Below are 18,345 nucleotides of genomic sequence, written 5' to 3' on the forward strand. Positions count from 1 at the left end.
TTGCTGTGAATGATCTACTGCACTTGACCCCAATTAATCAAATCTATTTCTATTCGGATGCCATTTGCCATCGTTCTTGTAAAAGGAAAACAACCCAGTTATAAATTTAAGAAGAGACAACAGGCAGACATTCCCAATTCTATTTTCCATTCTATCAAAGGAGCAGGTTGTAAACTGGAGTGAATAGGATTTATAAATAGGAGCCTATGGGTCATTGACAAAACTTTTTAAGTTATGATTTATATAAGGAATAATGCACAAAAAAAAAGTCTGTTTTTGTGGTTTACATCAGGGGTGGCCAATCACAGTCCTGGAGGGCCACTCCACTCCAGGTTTAACAGGCAAAATGATATAATGACTGGATGAGGGTTAAATTGGTTCAATTAAACAATTTAGAACGTGATTGGAACACAGACTGGAAGTGGAAGGAACAACTTTGACCACCCCTGGTTTAGATAAAGATTTGCATGTATGGAACCGTTCTAGGCTGCTGTTAAAGAAGAAAAAAAATGTGTCCAGGATAGCAAGCTTCTTAGACTACCTAAATAAATCTTTAAATAACCTGAGTTAAAGCTTATCTTTTACTGTTTCTTTGTAATTGCATTTTTGCACATTTTATGGACTTGAAAGAAAATAGCAAAGGATACAGTGTCTGTTTTATGGTAGAATGGAAACCTTTACCCTTTGACCAAATTAACCTATGTGTTATCCTTTCTATTTTAGAGTTATTTACTTATGTGCTGTTTGATACCTTGTCATAATGTTGCGCTACACAGAGATGCACATGATGGCACTTCAGAAAGCATTGAATGCAAAGCAATGCTACTTGGCAGGTAGCAATTGTCTACAACAAAGAAATAGATGCTATGGTTGAAACCTTGGGCCCTATCAACAGAAGTTTAAGGGCTGTTTTAAGGAGTGTTTTATTCAGGGACCCTAGTCATTTGAAGGGATATTATATTTATACTTTTGCATTTACAATAAAGAAATGTTTTATTATTACATACATTTAAAATAATAATTGCAGTTGTAACAGGTAAGTAGGCCCCACTGGTCAGCAGGCACATTCATACAGACTTACACTTCACATAATTTACAGTATAGAAAACATATATATGCACTGTATTATATACACTTCTCTGTATTTAAAGTATTATGGATTTTGGTGTTACTGCACCTTGTAAAGCGCTTTGTGATGGTGGTCCACTATGAGAGACACTATAAAATAAAGATGGATTGATAGGTCCCTGCAAAAAAACTCAATATGATGGAATAACACAAGATCTGATCAAATATGAGATTTAAAAAAAATTAAAATAAAGCATCAATTTGCTTTACTTAAAATGTTTAGTTGTCTCATTCAAAATGCACTCAAGAATTAGCAGCCCTAATTTCTTCAAGCAATCCATTTACCTGCAAAAAGATAGACAAATAGATTTTAGTAAAAATCGTACTTTTTAATCATCTGGATAATATCAGCTTGGTGCTCTGTTGCCTCTCGTACATGGACTGATTTACACAGTGTTCAGTGATGTTAATTAAGTCAATGAATGATCCGTGGGTGGGATTAAAAGGACAGAAGTCCAGGTGCCAGTGTTAAGATCATTGAAGAGCATGCAGCTTCAAATGGCATTTTATTTATATGGCAGTGGTTCTGGGTTCTGATGCTCCAATATTGAGTTGTCCTTATTATTTACCTGTCTTTGATACAGATTTTTAAAGTCTATTCGGTCTTAGGCAATTGGAATGTTCCAGACAAGCTGAAAACCAAGTAAAAACAGATGTAGAGAAAAAAATGATAACTCAATATTGGTCCAACATACACCATAGCCATACAAAGTAATTCAACAAAATGACATTTTAGGCTACATACTCATTAAAATATATACTCGGTACCACAACCAGTGGGTGAAAAATGAGAAGTAGTAGGGCTGAAAACAAGACCACAAACCTTCTTCATATCTGGCCTTCTGGTCTTTCTCTCATTAAGACACTGGGTAGTGACTGAATACATTTTCTCTACTGATGGCATGTCAAAATCTTCCATTTTCTTGTCCACATAGTCCTCTATTGTCATCTCCTCATCTTCAATTTCATCTTTAATATCCAACTGAAAAAACAAAGCACTAGTGAAATCGTTTCTGCATTCTGACTAAATTACCAATTTTAACGACTACACTCATGAAAAAATAAATGCAACACATACACAATACACAAAATGACTTATTTAGAACATGAAATAGGGAAGTGTACTGTATGTGTGTCAGAATTATAATGCCTGTCCTGGGGGTGAGGGTAATCTATTACACTGCCAAATCACATTGCATCTTAGTGTCAGTTTCATGAATGACTGTTACTACATAGTGTACCATTTGCATTTGTGTGAACCAGTCAGCACTTTCGATAACTGATTTCCATTTAGTTTATTTATCTTGGCATAAATTACCATAACACTGCCTCAGTACAGACACAAACCCCTTTACTTATGTTTCATAGTAAAATGGTGTCAATGATCAATATAAGTGGTATGTACCCTGAACTGCACGGTTTTGTTAATTGCAGTAATCTGTGATCTTCATTAATCTATCTGCATGACCTCAGAACCCAAGACCAAGGGATTACCAAAGGAATAGAGTTCAGAAAAAAGAAATGTAATCCATGCATTACCAGAAGCTGTGGTTCACGGTTCTCATCAAATGGAGGAAGACCTGATATTATTTCCAGCAAAACCTGTAATCATTAAGCACACTGCCTTAACATTATATCTTCACAGTGAATCAGTAATTATTTTCAGCATTTCGCGAAAGAGAATTGGGATCTGTTGGTTTTTAATTCATGTCTCTGGATACACCTAATGGTGTCATACAGGATCTTCACGGGCCATTTGGAATGTATTACATATGATTGATATCTTAACTAATGCAAGCTGGTCATTTTGATTCACCTTATTATTTCGGTTTTATCCATCACATCACAACTTTTTAAAATTCAAAAGTTTACTTACTACACCAAAACTAAAAACATCCGATAGGGGTGTGACCTCCCCTCGCAATGCCTCAGGTGCCATATAAGCAGTTGTACCCACAACCTTTTCTGTCATTATTGTCGAGGTCAGTTTTTCTGAAGCTCGAGTTAGCCCAAAGTCTGCAATCTTTGGCACAAGCATTTTATCCAGCAAGACGTTGGCGCTATGAACCAAAAAAATAAAAAAATAAAACAGTTTACCCAAACCACACAAAAACAAAACAGCTTTATAATGACAAAGAAATTAGAAACAACTTTCCATTCAACTGATTTGCTTTCTACACAGTGTGTTTAAGCATATTCATTGCATTTAACTTCTGAATAAGTACCTTTTAACGTCCCTGTGAATGTGATTCTTGCTGTGTAAATATTCAATACCTCTTGCTGTACCTACAGCAATGGAACACCTGGTACTCCAAGGCAGTGGGCTTGTACCACCCTAAATAAACAGGAAACCTACAATTAACATTTAGTATTGCAGAAACAATATATGGGGATATGTATACAGCACTGTTTCTCCAGCGGGGTGAATACTGACAATTATTACTTACAAACCCACAAAGTTTTAAACTTCAAAAAAAGAGATGTTGAGTCACAACATATACCCCTGAGGGATTTTAAATAATCCAAGTAAAATGTTTAAAAATAATGAGTTGCTATTCCACCAAGCCTTGTTTCTGTTATGTATTTAAGGACAGTTGCTGGCCCAGTTATAAAATCACCTTCCAGTCCTTGGTTACCATGCCAGTATCAATATAAATGCTTTCCCAGTTCAAAGGGAATAGCTCAGCTCCCTCTATACTGTATGTTTATAGGAACTGGAACTGCAGTATACTGCTGTTTAGTAGTTAAATACAATTGTGCTTAAAGGAAAATATTTGGCTACACTCACCTGGCAGGCCAGTCTGTCCAGCAAAGAGCCATTGGGCATGTAAGCATACACTAAGCAAGGATGATCCCCATCGGAAGAAAAACCAATCATTTCTACTAGGTTTTCATGTTGGCACCTATATAAAAGAAAAGTGGTTTTGTATTACTTTTCACATGTACAGTGTGCTGCCTTTTGAGGATTCAGACTCGATGCCTTAAATATTTACTGTATGCAACAAGTGTGGAAAGCTTTAGCACTGAAAAACTTTTCTACGTATTCAGTGCTACAGTGTATATATATATAAAGGGCAACATTTGATTTGCAATAGTGCAATTCACCCAGTAATTTTATCACTGGATTTGAATGAAAGCAAAGTAGATTTAGATGTGTATATTATACACACACACACACACACACATATATATATATATATATACATACTGTAAAACCATAAATATTTGCAACCAAAATATTTGGCGAATCACACCCATAAAACCTATTTTGCTCCAGAAATGTTGCTGACATGTTGCAATATACAAATGTATTGTTAGTGGAATTTGATATTCGTGCTAAAAATGTTTGTTTTTTTTCTCATACACAAAAAATGCATAATAAACGTCTCACAAATATTTATGGCTTAACAGTATATATACACACATCTAAATCTACCTTGCTTTCATTCAAATCCAATGACAAAACGACTGGGTGAATTGCACTATTGCAAATCAAATGTTGCCCTGTTGCTGAGCAAATGCAGACCTAATTTATGTTAAACCTCATGAGCGTTGATGAAGTGTCCTCTATATACTGCACATCAACAACTGACTGCTTTAGTTTAAAGGCTTCAAATGTGCAACTATATCTAAGCTGTTGCATTCTTGTTTACTTAAATGTACTTAAAGGCTTACTGCTGGTGCATAGCAAAATCTCTGTGCAGTTCGATGCCTGATGTTCTTTCAAACAAGCCCAAAATAACCCATCTGTAAATACCATTAATCATATTGAATAAACATATGCAATACCTTAAATGCCATCACTCATGGGATATTAAGAACATAAACCTTAATACTGCCCACTGAAAGCCTGTGTTCAGAATTGTACCTTATAGGCGCTGATGTTACAAATATGTCTATGAAATAGATATGGTATATATGGCTCTCTATTGAAGCAAGTGCAAAGTCACATTTTCAGAAGATGCAGAGATACAATATTACAATGGAAAATAACTAGCAAGAAACAACTTTGTTGCAGGAAGTTTTATACTGTTAAAAATGAGAAATGGTAATACCACAACATACATCATCATAGTTTTGATTTCTTGATTATACTGATGTCTCAGTTCTTGAAGAGAAAACTCAGGCACCTGAAAAAGAGAGACATTTATTTCCAGATGAAGCCTGACATATTCCTATTTCGCTTCATAATTGCAAATACAAATGTCTTACACAACAAATGTCTTACAAAACTACAATGTTGAGAGAATGGTTCATATATAGAGTACAGATAGCCACATTTGCTGAGTCGTAATATCAACTTGAATTGGAAATGTAGTGATCTGAAATTAAACCTGTTTTACCTATATGCCAGACACTTACTGCTGTAAGTTTTTTCACTGCCACTACTTTGTTGTCAAAGCAGCCTCTGTACACTACTCCAAAGCCTCCCTCTCCAAGCTTATTGCCACCGGAGGACATTGGACGTTCATCAAAGTTACTTGTGAGCTTCATCAGTTCAAGGAATGTAAAGTTGTGGAAGCCTGCAGAACAGACACACACACACACACACACAAACAAAACACCTTTAGCAAAAATGCTGTAAGACATGAACAAAATAGGCTGTAACACACCTGATCAAACTGTTCATCTGTAGAAACCTTATAAATCTGTCCAAATCATAAAGCTCCTGTCACTTCCTTACAAGCAGAGTATATTTTTTGTAGCCATTTCTTCAGATTCACACAGGTTATTGTTGCAAATGCTTAGTGTCATACTTTTCTAACCTTGTCATTCTAAGACCTTCTAAAACAATAATGCATTTGGAAGCTGTAATGCTGCAGTGTGTCCCTGGGTTGCCCTTCATTTGTGACCTAATAAACCTTTCAGATATGTTGAAAGTTATAACCATTTCCCAACTCTTCCAATTACTGTAAATGCAACCGCTGCACCCAAGTTAAGAAAATGTGACTGTTTTTAAGATCCAATAAATGTACTACCACATTGTTATGTGGTGACCTGTGATGATACCTTTTAAACTAACCTGTGTCACTGAGCTCCTCTGGAGTTGTGCTGTCCATAGTTGGAGACTGAGGCTCAATTAGATTTTGCATCATGGGTTCAACATAAGGAATGGTGTCCTGGGAACTCAGGGGGGCAATTGGTTGTGAAGCCGGTGTTTCTTTTACAACATCTGCCCAAATAAATGAAACATAAAAATGTAATCGCGTTAAAAATAAAAAATAAAAATCTAGCCACGTATTAATATATATATATATATATATATATATATATATATATATATATATATATATATATATATAATACTTTAGAGTTCCCTAATATTTTATCTCTGTTTTACTCCCTAGTTTTGGAATGTCCAATTATGTCCCCTCCTGAAGCATTCTTCCAAGGCAACTCAGGAGAGCTGCAGGTCAATGGGCATCCTCTATGGAATCCCATGTAAGGATCATCAACTTGGCACAGCCAGGATGTGAACTTACCCACCCCTGTCGGCATGACTCATCCTGCAAACCACACAGTCTTGGCATTACCAGGTGAGCCACTGGGAGACTGAATAATTAACATAAATCAGATTTTTAATATCACTTCAAGACGTAGATTAACGGGGTTTGTTTACCTGGAAGTAGTATATTAGCAGGTGCAAGAAGCTGGTTTTGTAATAAAATGTCCACAAGGTCCCCGACCGTGCAGTTTGTTGTCCCCCAGTCATACAGTAATTCAGTTGTAGGACTTTTCCCCATGGCTACTACTCCTTCAAATCTCCTTTTATAAAAATACAAAGAAGTGAAATGTGCTTATTACAATTACTCAAATAGGCCTACTGTTTTTTCAGTGTGTGTTAAGCCTGTGGCAGGCAACAGCCCCTGAACTCATAGTCAAATGACCACTATTTTATTAACTGCAAAAGAACCACTTATACTCATTGCAAATCTGGCCACTATCCAGGTTGGCCTTAAACCAGCCATGGGATATTTATTGCAATACTCACAGAAGGTACTAAGCTATAAAAAAAAAACGAACTCTTTTGTCAAAGACTTTAGCAAGGGACGTATATAATTGACATGTTTGTTAATGTGGTAGTATCCTCCAGACATAGGAATCCTACCTTAGGTGAAATTGGTTATATCTTGGTTCGCCTGTTGGTTTAATGATATCCGTTGCAATTTTCTTCCAGTCATTTTGAGGGTCCAGATAATCTGCGAGTTTTCTAAACATTCCATGATTTAGGCACCGAACATAAGTAGACGAAGTTATTGGTTTGCTCATTCTAGTAGAAAACAAGACACATATGTAAAAATACAAGGAATAACAAAACCCGGAAAAAAAACAAAAAACAGCATTTTAATTGAAAACACCTGCTACTAGCATTCTGAACAGGTAAAATGATTACCCTAAAAATGCATGAACGGACATGACAATACCGTGGTCTTTAAAAATAAATAAATAAATCAAATTTAAACACATTTAAAAATACTGAATAAAAAATATATATTTTAGACAGAGCATATTATTAAGCACATTTTAAATGTATTTATTTATTTATTTAACTTCTGATGGACGCCTATCATAGTAACGTTCTATAGTTTAGTTTTTTGTAAAACAAATAATATTAATCAAATAGTTTGCTATTGTTAAATAAATGTTCACATACAACCGCATATTTAATTTGAACGTACCTTTATAAAGCATTAGAACGTCGCACACATTTGAAACTGCATGAAAGGTTAAAGGAGGATGTAATTGTAATCATTTGAAGAATACAATGTTTCACAAGTTAAGAAACTTACATACTGTACTTCCGTGTCCCTGCACACTACCTTTAAACTGAAAATGTCGGCATAGAACATTGACCTGTTAACAGAGAAATCCCCTTTAATGGTAACGTCATGCGACAAGGAAACACTCTTTATCCACGTTGTGAAATCCTGGGAAATACAACTCGGAGGAAGAGTGACGCCAACGTACTGTAGTAAATGTAAGTTTTGTTTTGAATAGATTAACGCAGTGAACTGTACTTTAGACAGACGCTTTGATTTCCGGATCAGAATTGCGTGTTTAGGTTCTTGGTTTCACATTTTGCAGTTATTCTTATTTGCGCGAATTTAACTTCCTCGCTGTTGTTTACCTCACAGTACAACATGGTGTTTTTGGCTCTTGAGAAGTGGACACTTGCGCAGCGCTCTTTCTTTCAACCAACATTTTTACGATATTTAGTTACATGACTGGATGCTTGAAGTATACTGAGCAAGAATGCCACAAAGCAATATTGTTTTCATTTATTTAGCTGAAAAAAAACATTATTGTGACATGAATAACTATATTATTATTGTTTTTTGGAGTACCGTTATACATTGTATTTTATTCCACACTTTTATACATTATCAGCATGCATACTTTTACAAACAAAACGACAACAAATAATTCAACTAACTTTTTTTTTTTTTTTTTTTAATTAGCGGAGAGTACAGAATGCTTTATATTGTTAAATCAAATAACTTCCATTTATAATGTCATTTGACTCCCTAATCACATCCTTTTCAACTAGAGCCCCTTTCATACTGGCACGCCTACCCGGATCCGGGCTAACCGGGTCACAGTCCTGCGTAGTGTGAAACCACGTACCTGGGTCCCAATGACCCATCTCAGGATGTGGGTTGACACGCTTTGACCCGGGTTGAGTCAGGCAAAATGCTTGACTGCCTGAGCCAACCAATAACAAAGCCACGTTTGCATGAAGGTTTCACTTCCACAAAGAACATGTCTGTTTAGCCATATGTTTGTTGATTGAGACACAGCATGAGCCAGACTGCAGCAGGGATGTAGAAATATTTGTTCTAATCAACATTTGGGTAGATGGTTCAATCCAGAGAAACTTGGATGGAAGAATCAGTAACCAGCTGCTTCCGGGGCACTGATAGGCGTATTGTGCACTTGCGTCTGTCACCCAGGTCAAGCCTGCTTTATGAAACGTAGTGTGAAATCTCATGCCCTACCCGAATGACATCGGGTCCTGACCGTGGTAGGTTCTGACCAGGGTAGAGCATGCCAGTGTGAAAGTGGCTTAGGATATCAGTAAAATGTGAAAAATAAAAATACACTTCTAATTTTACAACAGTTCCTGTATTATAAGCTGTTATACTGTCTTTCTTGTTCAGTTTACAAACTTTTGTAATAAGACATTTCATACATACTGACATACTGATATACATTATTAAAGCCTGCTCTTAATTGTACTGACCAATAGTGAAACGGGACTGGGCTTGTTATTACTCAATTAAACAAAAAAAAAAAAAGAAAGAAACGTCATTTTATTAAAAAAAACTGAATTTAATTCCCCCAAAAATATCATAAACTTTAATGCTATATATATATATATATATATATATATATATATATATATATATATATATATATATTCAAAGCATATGTGTTCAATACTTTTTTATTTCCTTTATTTGCAGCTATCAGTATCTGAAATAGCAATGGGAGAAAACACAAATGGAACTGCCTGTATGTCTTCACTGTCTTCTATTAGTGATCATTGTGGCTTTCATGGAAGCATAAAACAGTCCACCAGTGACTTTGTGGTGATAGAAATGAATATGAATGGGCAATTGGTAAATGTGGACAATTTGAATGAAGTGCTTTGCCACCAAATATCTGAACACACCGAACCATACCACCAGAAGCCAAACAAAAAGCCAAAGATATCAGCGGTTGTAGTAAAAGACACAGATTATTCATGTGGTAAAGTGGTGTTAGACAACCACAATACTGACTTAGATACATTTCAGACTGCTGTTCTATGTGAAGAGGCCCAAGATCTCGACTTCATTTTAGAAAATTCAGTGAACGAAGCACTGGCACAGTTTGCCATGTCAATCAGGAAGTGCTCCCACTCTGAACTGAGGGAAAAGCCAAATCCCACACCGCTATCTCTCGGCATGTATCCGGACAAAGACCAAAGAGCCAGCGTGCATCGCGCTGTCAGGCAGAAGTACCCCTTTCTGATGACCATCACAAACCAATGTGAGATTCTTGTCAAAGAAGACTCCCACTATAAAGAGCTTTCCCAGTTGGTTTCGGACGAAGAATCTGAAGACTTTTTCAGATTTTTGGATGCGAAAGCACCAAACTCAACATTTACTTTTCAGCATGACGACAACAAGGAGCACAGAAAAGCTGTTCATCATTTTCTTAGTAAACACTTTGGCAAGTTGGTGGAAACCAAAAGCTTTGTGGTGGATAACAGCGGTGGTGGCCAACAGAATGCTGCCATTACTGTAAGGTTTAGAGAAAAAAAGCAGCGGTCCAAGAAGAGGGATGCTATTGATGCGCAGGATGAGGACGTTCTATATACAGGTAAGGAAATGATACAATATATTAAGAGATGTTAAAGAGATATGGGGGTCTAGTTTAACAATAATAACTGGTTATCATGTTCCGCATCCAAATGCCCATTTATTCATGGAGCACATGCTAGTGCAGTGCAGTGAACCTGGCAGCTAAATCACAAGTTTGTGGGCAAACGCAGTGAGGGGTGACTGTGGACAGTTTTGTGAATGCATTTGCAAGCATTTTTGTTAAATAGAGCCTGTTGTTTTCTTTTTTTTTGGCATGCTGTATTTTCTATGATGTTCCATTGACCTTTTCAGTACATTTTTGTAACTTACTGTACAGCCGTATCTAGGAAACTTATGTGAGAATCAAACTTCAAATTTACGACCTTAACCTTGGTATTACATTCATCTTTGCTGTTATATTACTTTTACATATCATCAAGAGGATAAATCAGTTCACATCTGTATTATATAATTATTATTGTGTATTTTTTATTTATTTTTTATTTTGTAATTCCTGCTATTAATATTCACATTTGTTATCAGTTATTCTGCATTTACAGTTACAGTATATGCAGAATAACATGGACTAATTCTTCCTTACAGCATTCACACTGCAAAAAGAAAATCTGGAAACCTTGGAAGCAATAAGCTACTTGGCCTCAGCTCTGGGTGTGCTTCCATCAGATTTCAGTTATGCTGGCATCAAAGACAAAAGGGCTGTCACATACCAAACTATGGTTGTGAAGAAAGTCTCACCAGAGAGGTACAGTACATTCTGCTGTTTCAATTTCCTGATACGATGATGAGCTTAAAGCAGCTTGGTTTGGGTGTGAAAAGTCTGAATTATTTTATGTATTTATTTATATTTATGAATTAATTAATTTGTTTATGCAGGTTAAAGGAAGTGGCCCCTGCGTTCCAAAAGAAAGCTATGAACTTGTACAACATGCGTCCTGCAGATCAACCAATTCGACTAGGACAGCTCAGAGGAAATCACTTTGATATACGTGTAAGAAATGTTAAGAAGCACAGTGCCGATTCCTCTGCAGACCTGAAAGATCTTGTGCATGAAGCACTTGAGAATGTCAAGGTAAAAATATGCAACACAGCTTTTCCCTGATATATATGAATCTGTCTTTAGAATTCTGGCATGTGATTGGTTAAAACCTCATCACATGACCAAAAGAAAATGAATTACAAAATATACTACAAAACAAAGATGCTGCAAACATTAAAATCGTCATAAAAACCTTGCTTGCAGTGTTTTCTGACTACCTAAAATTCAAACAAACCAACTCGATGGGAATTCTATGCCACAGTGACAAAGTTATTCATTTATTTGTTCTGTAACAGCTATATTTAAACAAAATATATAAAGTCATATTTAGTACACAACCTTACCTCACTTACTTTCTTAACTAATTCATAACCCAAATACGGACTGCAGATCTCGACGCATGCTAGCCTTTAGAAGTGTACCAAAATATACACTGTTACACATTAGTAGAAATGACTTTTGTTTTATTTTCATTGTCTTTGTAATTAGACCCTTTACATTTTCAGACTAAAGGATTTGTGAACTACTATGGGCCACAGAGATTTGGCGTGGGACAGAAAGTTCAGGCTGACCAAATAGGATTGTCTCTGCTGAAGGAAGAAATGGTATTTTTCTATTCTGATACTATTTAATATTAATTCAATATTTGTGTGTGTTAACTTTAGCAGGTTATAAAGATTCATGCTGTATAAGATCTCTTCATCGGTTATGGTGCGGACGAGGGGGAGAGGGCAGGGGCAGACTCATGAGTTTGGTTTAGAAAGTTATTTGTATTTGCATCTTTGATTGCAGCAAGCATTGATCATAGTTCAGTAAACCTCAAGGTTTTTACAAGTTCTGTTTTATTTTAATTTTTATTCTGTCACCTTGTATTAAAACAAAAACAAAAATACATAAAAACTTTAAGGCTGTAATTACATTGATATATAATCACAAACCCTAGATGGAGTTATTATTATTATTATTATTATTATTATTGTTGTTGTATTTTGCAGGTGACAGCTGTCAAGCTGTTCTTTACACCAGAAGTGGATGATCCTCTTGACAGGGCAAAGAGGCATTTTCTTCAAACTGGTAAGAACTAGTAGCTTTCATAGGTGTAGCCCAAGATACTCAAATCTTCCAATTTAACAGAATACGGGTCATGAAAGTTGAGCTACTGTAGTACTGAAAATTCCTTAAGTTTCAGCATCCATTGTCCTGTACATACTTGTCATGAGTAAATAGACCCCACACTCTCAATACATTACTTGGGCTCAGTTGTGTGCTGCACAAGTTATTGAAAGTTTCAGAATTTGGTGGCATGTGGAGGCATCTCTGCATGTTACATTTGCATACGGTGCCTATCATGATGATCGAGTATTTCATTCTATAGTCTGGACTTCTTGTCTCTCCTCGTTTTAAAACATACCTTTCTGCAAATTTACAGTAGCTCAACTTTGAAAACTTTTTTTCTTAGAGGATGCTAAAGAAACACTTGCAATGATGCCTGAGTATAAAGTGCGAGAGAGGATGGTGCTGCGTGCATTGAATCGGTTTGGCATGGGGCAGGAGGGCTGCACCCGAGGCTGGCTCAGTATCCCACACAGCATGCGCGTCTTTTACATCCACGCGTACTGCAGCAGGAAATGGAACGAAGCCGCTTCCTACAGACTTCAAACATATGGCCAGAGGGTGGTAAAGGGGGACCTAGTTTTCAGCAAGGATGCCAATGAAAAAAATTCTACGCTGAGTAGTCAGGTAAGGAACATTTGAATTGTAGTACACATTAACAATATATTCTGTGATATTGTCATGATTAACCTTAAATTAAGCACGTTTCAGTCTTAACTGTAATTTCTGACAACTATATAGAGAAAGCTGTACATAAAGGTTTTGGATTTTTTTTTTTCAGTAATTTTGAATTTTAAAAAGCTATTTTTTCAAAAAGTTTGGTTTCAAATGTTTTTATAGGGAAAGAGTGTTGTAACAAAGTAATGTGTTGCATCTTAACTTGGTACTGTACTGTTTTAAAATCTAACGGTGATTTAAAACCAAACTGTAGCAGACAATTATGGGGTTAAGTCCATTAAAGAGAGTTTGACGTTCATTATTGTACCTTCCTGGCAGGTTCACATGGTTACTGCCAATGAAGAGGAAGAAAGCATTTACACACTAAATCAAGTAAGTTGTTTTGCTATATTAACAAAAAGATACAGAACACCCTGCAAAGTTTATAAAATTAGCACTATAATGAATGTGTTTAAAAATGTATTGCAGCGATACAGGCAGTTCAGTCTAAAGCACTAAACACTGTAACACTGTTTTACATGCAAGTATGTACCTAACCTTACTCCTCCATTGGTCAAATGAACAACTCCAGGTCTATTAATGGATAACAATAGACCTGAACGTACATAGTACAGTAGCTATGTGAACTTCATAAGTCCACATTGCACATTGCTCTAATAGAGAAACATGAAACTCTAGTTAAAATGTTCAAAGGAACTTACTAACAGATGTTTTAGTTTTCCTATTCCATATCGATATCTAACTCAAATAAAACCCTCTGCCCACTGCGCATTCATGGCTGATGTTATTTACCCAGCAGGTCAGGATATGGGCTCTCTTCTTTCTTTTCATTTATTTAATACTTCTGTTTCGTATTTTTTTTTTTTTTTTTTTTTAAAGGTAGTTCTTCCAATGCCTGGCAACAGCATAACCTATCCAGACAACAAAGTTGGATACTGGTTCAAAGAAACCTTGGCCAAAGATGGTTTACAGGCCTGTAAATTCAGAGTTCATCCTCTGAAGCTAAATATACCTGGATGCTATCGACTGATGCTGGCTTACCCGAAAAACCTTACATACAAGCTACAGCATGACAGTGAAGTCGTTATGAGTGAAGAAACTCCAGAGAAAATCACAAATGAGCAGAGTGAGAACCCCACTGCTTCCGCATCTTGTCTGTCTTTATCGTTTAATCTTAACTCTTCTTGTTACGCCACAGTGTGCCTTCGGGAGATCATGAAATGTGACCCCTAAATGTACCGGATTTGATGCATATCCTCTGCGACTGGTGTATAGTAGAATCGTTCATATAAAGTATGTTTTACATATATCCAGAAAGCCGCTTTTACAAGTGTGATGAGACTTGCTAAGAACATTCTTTAGCACAAATTATTGAGAGTAATAGAATTTAGGGATATAGAGACTCTTCCCTTGTGTCGCTCTTAATTTTGTGCATACGTCTCAGAACCACTTACTCAAATGTTATATTTTAACATTTACATACTGTTTCATGATACTGATGACTCTTTATGTTTTGTTTTGTTTACGCAAGGGACTTTTTTTATTAACAACATTGCTCTATAAAAGGATCAGTGGCCCTTATATGGAAATGCAATTCTTTAATACAGATACTTGAAGTGTAATTTTAGTTGACACTCAATTCCCTTAATTAAAGTAGATTTTTAAAAACAAATGAAAAAAGCTTTTGTTAATTTTTTTTTTTCTGTACCATGTTTATGCAAGTATGGGAATGTTTTACTGCTTGGTATTTTCTATAATGTTTGGTCAACAAACCCTCTAGTTTATTCTTTAAATAAATAATTACAAGTGTTTTTTTTTCATGTCACGGACCAAACAATAGCAAATTAAGTTTCCCTTTGTTGATTATGCTGAACTTCTATACAAGACTACAGTGTGGATTAAACGCCCCCTGCTGGCCACAATATTACTAAATTAACTCTGGTAAGTAGCTCAGTCCCCATCCATTTAAAATGTAAAGCCCCTTTCACACACACATGCCGCTACTGAGCCGTCTCTTGAGACGTTTATAAAATTCTTTAAAATACCCATTCACACGGCACGAAATTGCGCCATACTGTCATAACCTTTTCAACGACACCAACGGCAAAAATACCCAACATGTCCGGTACACATGCAGTCATGTGGGATGTTAACTTTCAATCCACGGCCACTATAGCGCTTCAGTGCCGGCATAGCATTTCACCCAGGAGAAGATGGTTCAGTGCCGTCTCTGAACCAGCTCACGAGGTGGTTCAGAGACAGCATAAAATATTTTGGCTCTGACGGTATAGGCAATTCACAGAGACCAAAATGCTGCATCAGTGCCCTTGCTGAGCCGTCATAACTCACCTGTGTGAAAGTGGTATGATACAATCAAACTATTCTATTTTGGTATCTGTACTTTGTATATCTGCTAAAAGTTTAGAGAGAAAGCACATACTCAGTGTGGGAAATGACAAGCAAAAAGGCACAGGCGTGTTGTGACAAATGGCCATATCTGTTACTTATATGTTGTTCTTAACCAGATATTAGGTAATAGAACTAGACCCTATATTCTGACCTCGACCCTAGAAACTTTAAAGAACATGCTAAAGTGCTGTAACAGTACCCCTTAGCGTTAAAGTTCACAAGCGTCCTATTTTTAATTTTAAAATGCAGGTACAGGGCTTTTAAATGCAATTATATACTGTATTTCAAAAGAAACCATTTGACAACAAAGAACAAAGAGATTATCACTGACTTTGTTACATATGTTTTCACACCTGCACATTCTGCTCTTTGAAGTTTCTGTACTTAATTAGTTAGGAGCTCAGAAAAATGCAGTGGAAGCTTTCCTTGTTCACGATTTACATACAAAAGAGAACTTCAAAGAATTTAAAGTGACTCTAAATGTCGCTTAAGGTGGATCTTTATTCTCCAAAAAAAATAATAAAATAAAGAAAAAAAGTAGACATGCTGGGCAAATGTGTCAGTGATAAATCAACATTTATTTAGTGGTGACTGGTACTACCATGCTGTAATTTTGTTAAAATTATAACACTGCTCTAGGCACTGTATTTCAGAGCCCCTCTGTTCATAATGAATGGTGTGAGAAAGCTGAGAACCTTCAGTGCATATTAAAATGTAGTGTATGAGGAAAGTCATAAATAACAACATTTAAAAGAAATAGCTTTCAACAGCGCTGGCACAGCAACAGAGTGCTATCTACTGTGGTTCATCCAACCATTTGTCTGAAACCCGTATATATCTTACATGATGGTGTGTGAGTGACATATCAAAAGGATACCGAATGCATATATTTAGTTGCACTTGTCAGTATTTTATAAACTTAACTGGAAAATTGTAAAGAGATGTCATGAAACAACTCCCTGCTATTTGATGTTTGGAATCTGGACACTTGTTGTACTGTACCATTAGTATCATGTTTATGTAACGGACAGATTGGAACAGGTTTCTTCTGAATACAGTATGTGTACTCTGTACAGGCATCATTCTGAAGCTGCCTCTTTAAAAGTATTACATGTCATATTAAAACAGGAATTACAATGTTACAGCATTGCTGTTTTAATTTTGTTTTTCATCAGTATTTTTTTTAAACTACTTATAATTAATTCTTGAATGATACAGTACAGGAAAATGAGTTTTAAAATTCCAGTCTGCAGTGAATTCTCATGACAATAGATGGCAGTAGTGACATGCAGTTTTATTTATTTATTTATTTATTTATTTATTTCTGTTACAACGGTACAGTGCATTACAAACCTTTTTTGTAGTTTTCGTGACAATCTATCTGTCTAATGCAACTATTAAAATATCATCCAAACTAGAGGAATTCAGAGTCGTGGTGGTGGCTCCAACCAAGAGGAAACAAACCATTACAGGATTTAGTTTTTTTGGCAAATCTGTGGTTTTGACACAGCTGTTTCAAATGTTGGAATGCCATTATACACATCTTGAACATCCCATGCAAAAACACAGTTTTATAATCTGAGGAGAAACGGCTAGTCCAATGTGGTCTGCCTTACTGTATGTCCTTGCTGAAGAAGCAACACAAGTAAATCAAGGTAGATTTTTGTGACCAAGGGAATGGCCACTAGAGGGGGCAAACATTCCATGCTTACTGAGGCTCAGTGCTTAAGGTTGCCATTAATTTGGGGCCTGACTGAAGGTTAAGAGTTCAAATAATATAAAGCAGTGGTTTTAATTGACTACTCGTATTATCATTTCAGACATACAAAATAAAAAAATGTATATAAATTGGTATGAATTGGAAAATGCAGTTTGTTTAAAATCTGTTGCCTTTGTTTGTTTTATATTATTTTGTCATCACCATGGCCATCAGGGGGCATTGAGAGACTCCAGCCAAGTTTGTATGCCTGTATTATTGTTATTTCCACATAAAGACAGTCCAGATGAAAATGTAAAGTTCCTGGTGTATTCATAAAGCAGTAGTGTGCCAGTAAAAGCTGTGGGATTCTATGCTTCAATGGCAAATTTAAGGTTTACATTTTTTTCTTAATCTTTGTAAAACCTTTAAAATAATAAGAATTATTCAAAATACAGAAAAAAATAAGAAATTATATCTGACCAAACATTTCTCATTTAAAAAAAAAAACAGAATGAAGGGATCAGCCATATCAATAAATAGAACATTAATATCTACAAAAAGGAGCATGTTCCAAAAACTAACTTCAAAATAAAGGTACATTTATAGTACAGTTGCTACACTGTAGTTACTAATTACTAATAGTGTTTTTATAACAAGCACTTTACATAGAATTATGTGATTACTCCATACATTCAGTTATTTTCCTGATTCATATAATTTTGTTTTAAGTACATAAATAATTTACCAGAAGTGTACCGCATAGTTACAATATAGTTAATGTATTCTGAAGTGTATCAAGATGTGATATTGAACAAAAAGGGTTAAGTCACAAATAGGGTCATACCCTGAAAGGTGTTCTATACAACTGGACATGTTAAACTTATTCTAACTTGGCAGTATCTAATCATGTGAAT

General features: G+C 35.8%; 2 protein-coding genes across 5 annotated transcripts; one reads left to right on the forward strand and one right to left on the reverse strand.

The window, feature by feature from the left end:
- Positions 1-974: 974 nt before the first annotated feature.
- irak4 (interleukin-1 receptor-associated kinase 4) lies at positions 975-8,844 on the reverse strand. 4 transcript variants are annotated; one of them, XM_058985751.1, is made up of 12 exons: positions 8,755-8,844; positions 7,238-7,399; positions 6,749-6,894; positions 6,152-6,301; positions 5,491-5,651; positions 5,194-5,258; positions 3,917-4,031; positions 3,354-3,463; positions 3,005-3,188; positions 2,668-2,730; positions 1,952-2,110; positions 975-1,413 (listed from the first exon to the last, which is right to left on the reverse strand). In XM_058985751.1, the coding sequence occupies exons 2-12, from the start codon at positions 7,396-7,398 to the stop codon at positions 1,372-1,374; spliced, it is 1,356 nt and encodes a 451-aa protein (XP_058841734.1). In that variant the 5' UTR covers position 7,399; positions 8,755-8,844; the 3' UTR covers positions 975-1,371. The 4 variants fall into 4 exon arrangements, with proteins under 4 accessions (XP_058841734.1, XP_058841732.1, XP_058841733.1 ...); XM_058985749.1 differs by having other exon boundaries at positions 8,704-8,812; XM_058985750.1 differs by lacking the exon at positions 8,755-8,844 and adding an exon at positions 7,920-8,003.
- On the forward strand, positions 8,001-17,024 carry pus7l (pseudouridine synthase 7 like). Its single transcript, XM_034032660.3, has 9 exons — positions 8,001-8,107; positions 9,594-10,494; positions 11,079-11,238; positions 11,370-11,565; positions 12,039-12,137; positions 12,528-12,606; positions 12,992-13,272; positions 13,642-13,695; positions 14,203-17,024. The coding sequence occupies exons 2-9, from the start codon at positions 9,615-9,617 to the stop codon at positions 14,554-14,556; spliced, it is 2,103 nt and encodes a 700-aa protein (XP_033888551.3). The 5' UTR covers positions 8,001-8,107; positions 9,594-9,614; the 3' UTR covers positions 14,557-17,024.
- Positions 17,025-18,345: the final 1,321 nt, after the last annotated feature.

The sequence above is a fragment of the Acipenser ruthenus genome, chromosome 14 (genome assembly GCF_902713425.1).
Source record: "Acipenser ruthenus chromosome 14, fAciRut3.2 maternal haplotype, whole genome shotgun sequence".
In the NCBI taxonomy this organism is placed as follows: Eukaryota; Metazoa; Chordata; class Actinopteri; order Acipenseriformes; family Acipenseridae; genus Acipenser; species Acipenser ruthenus.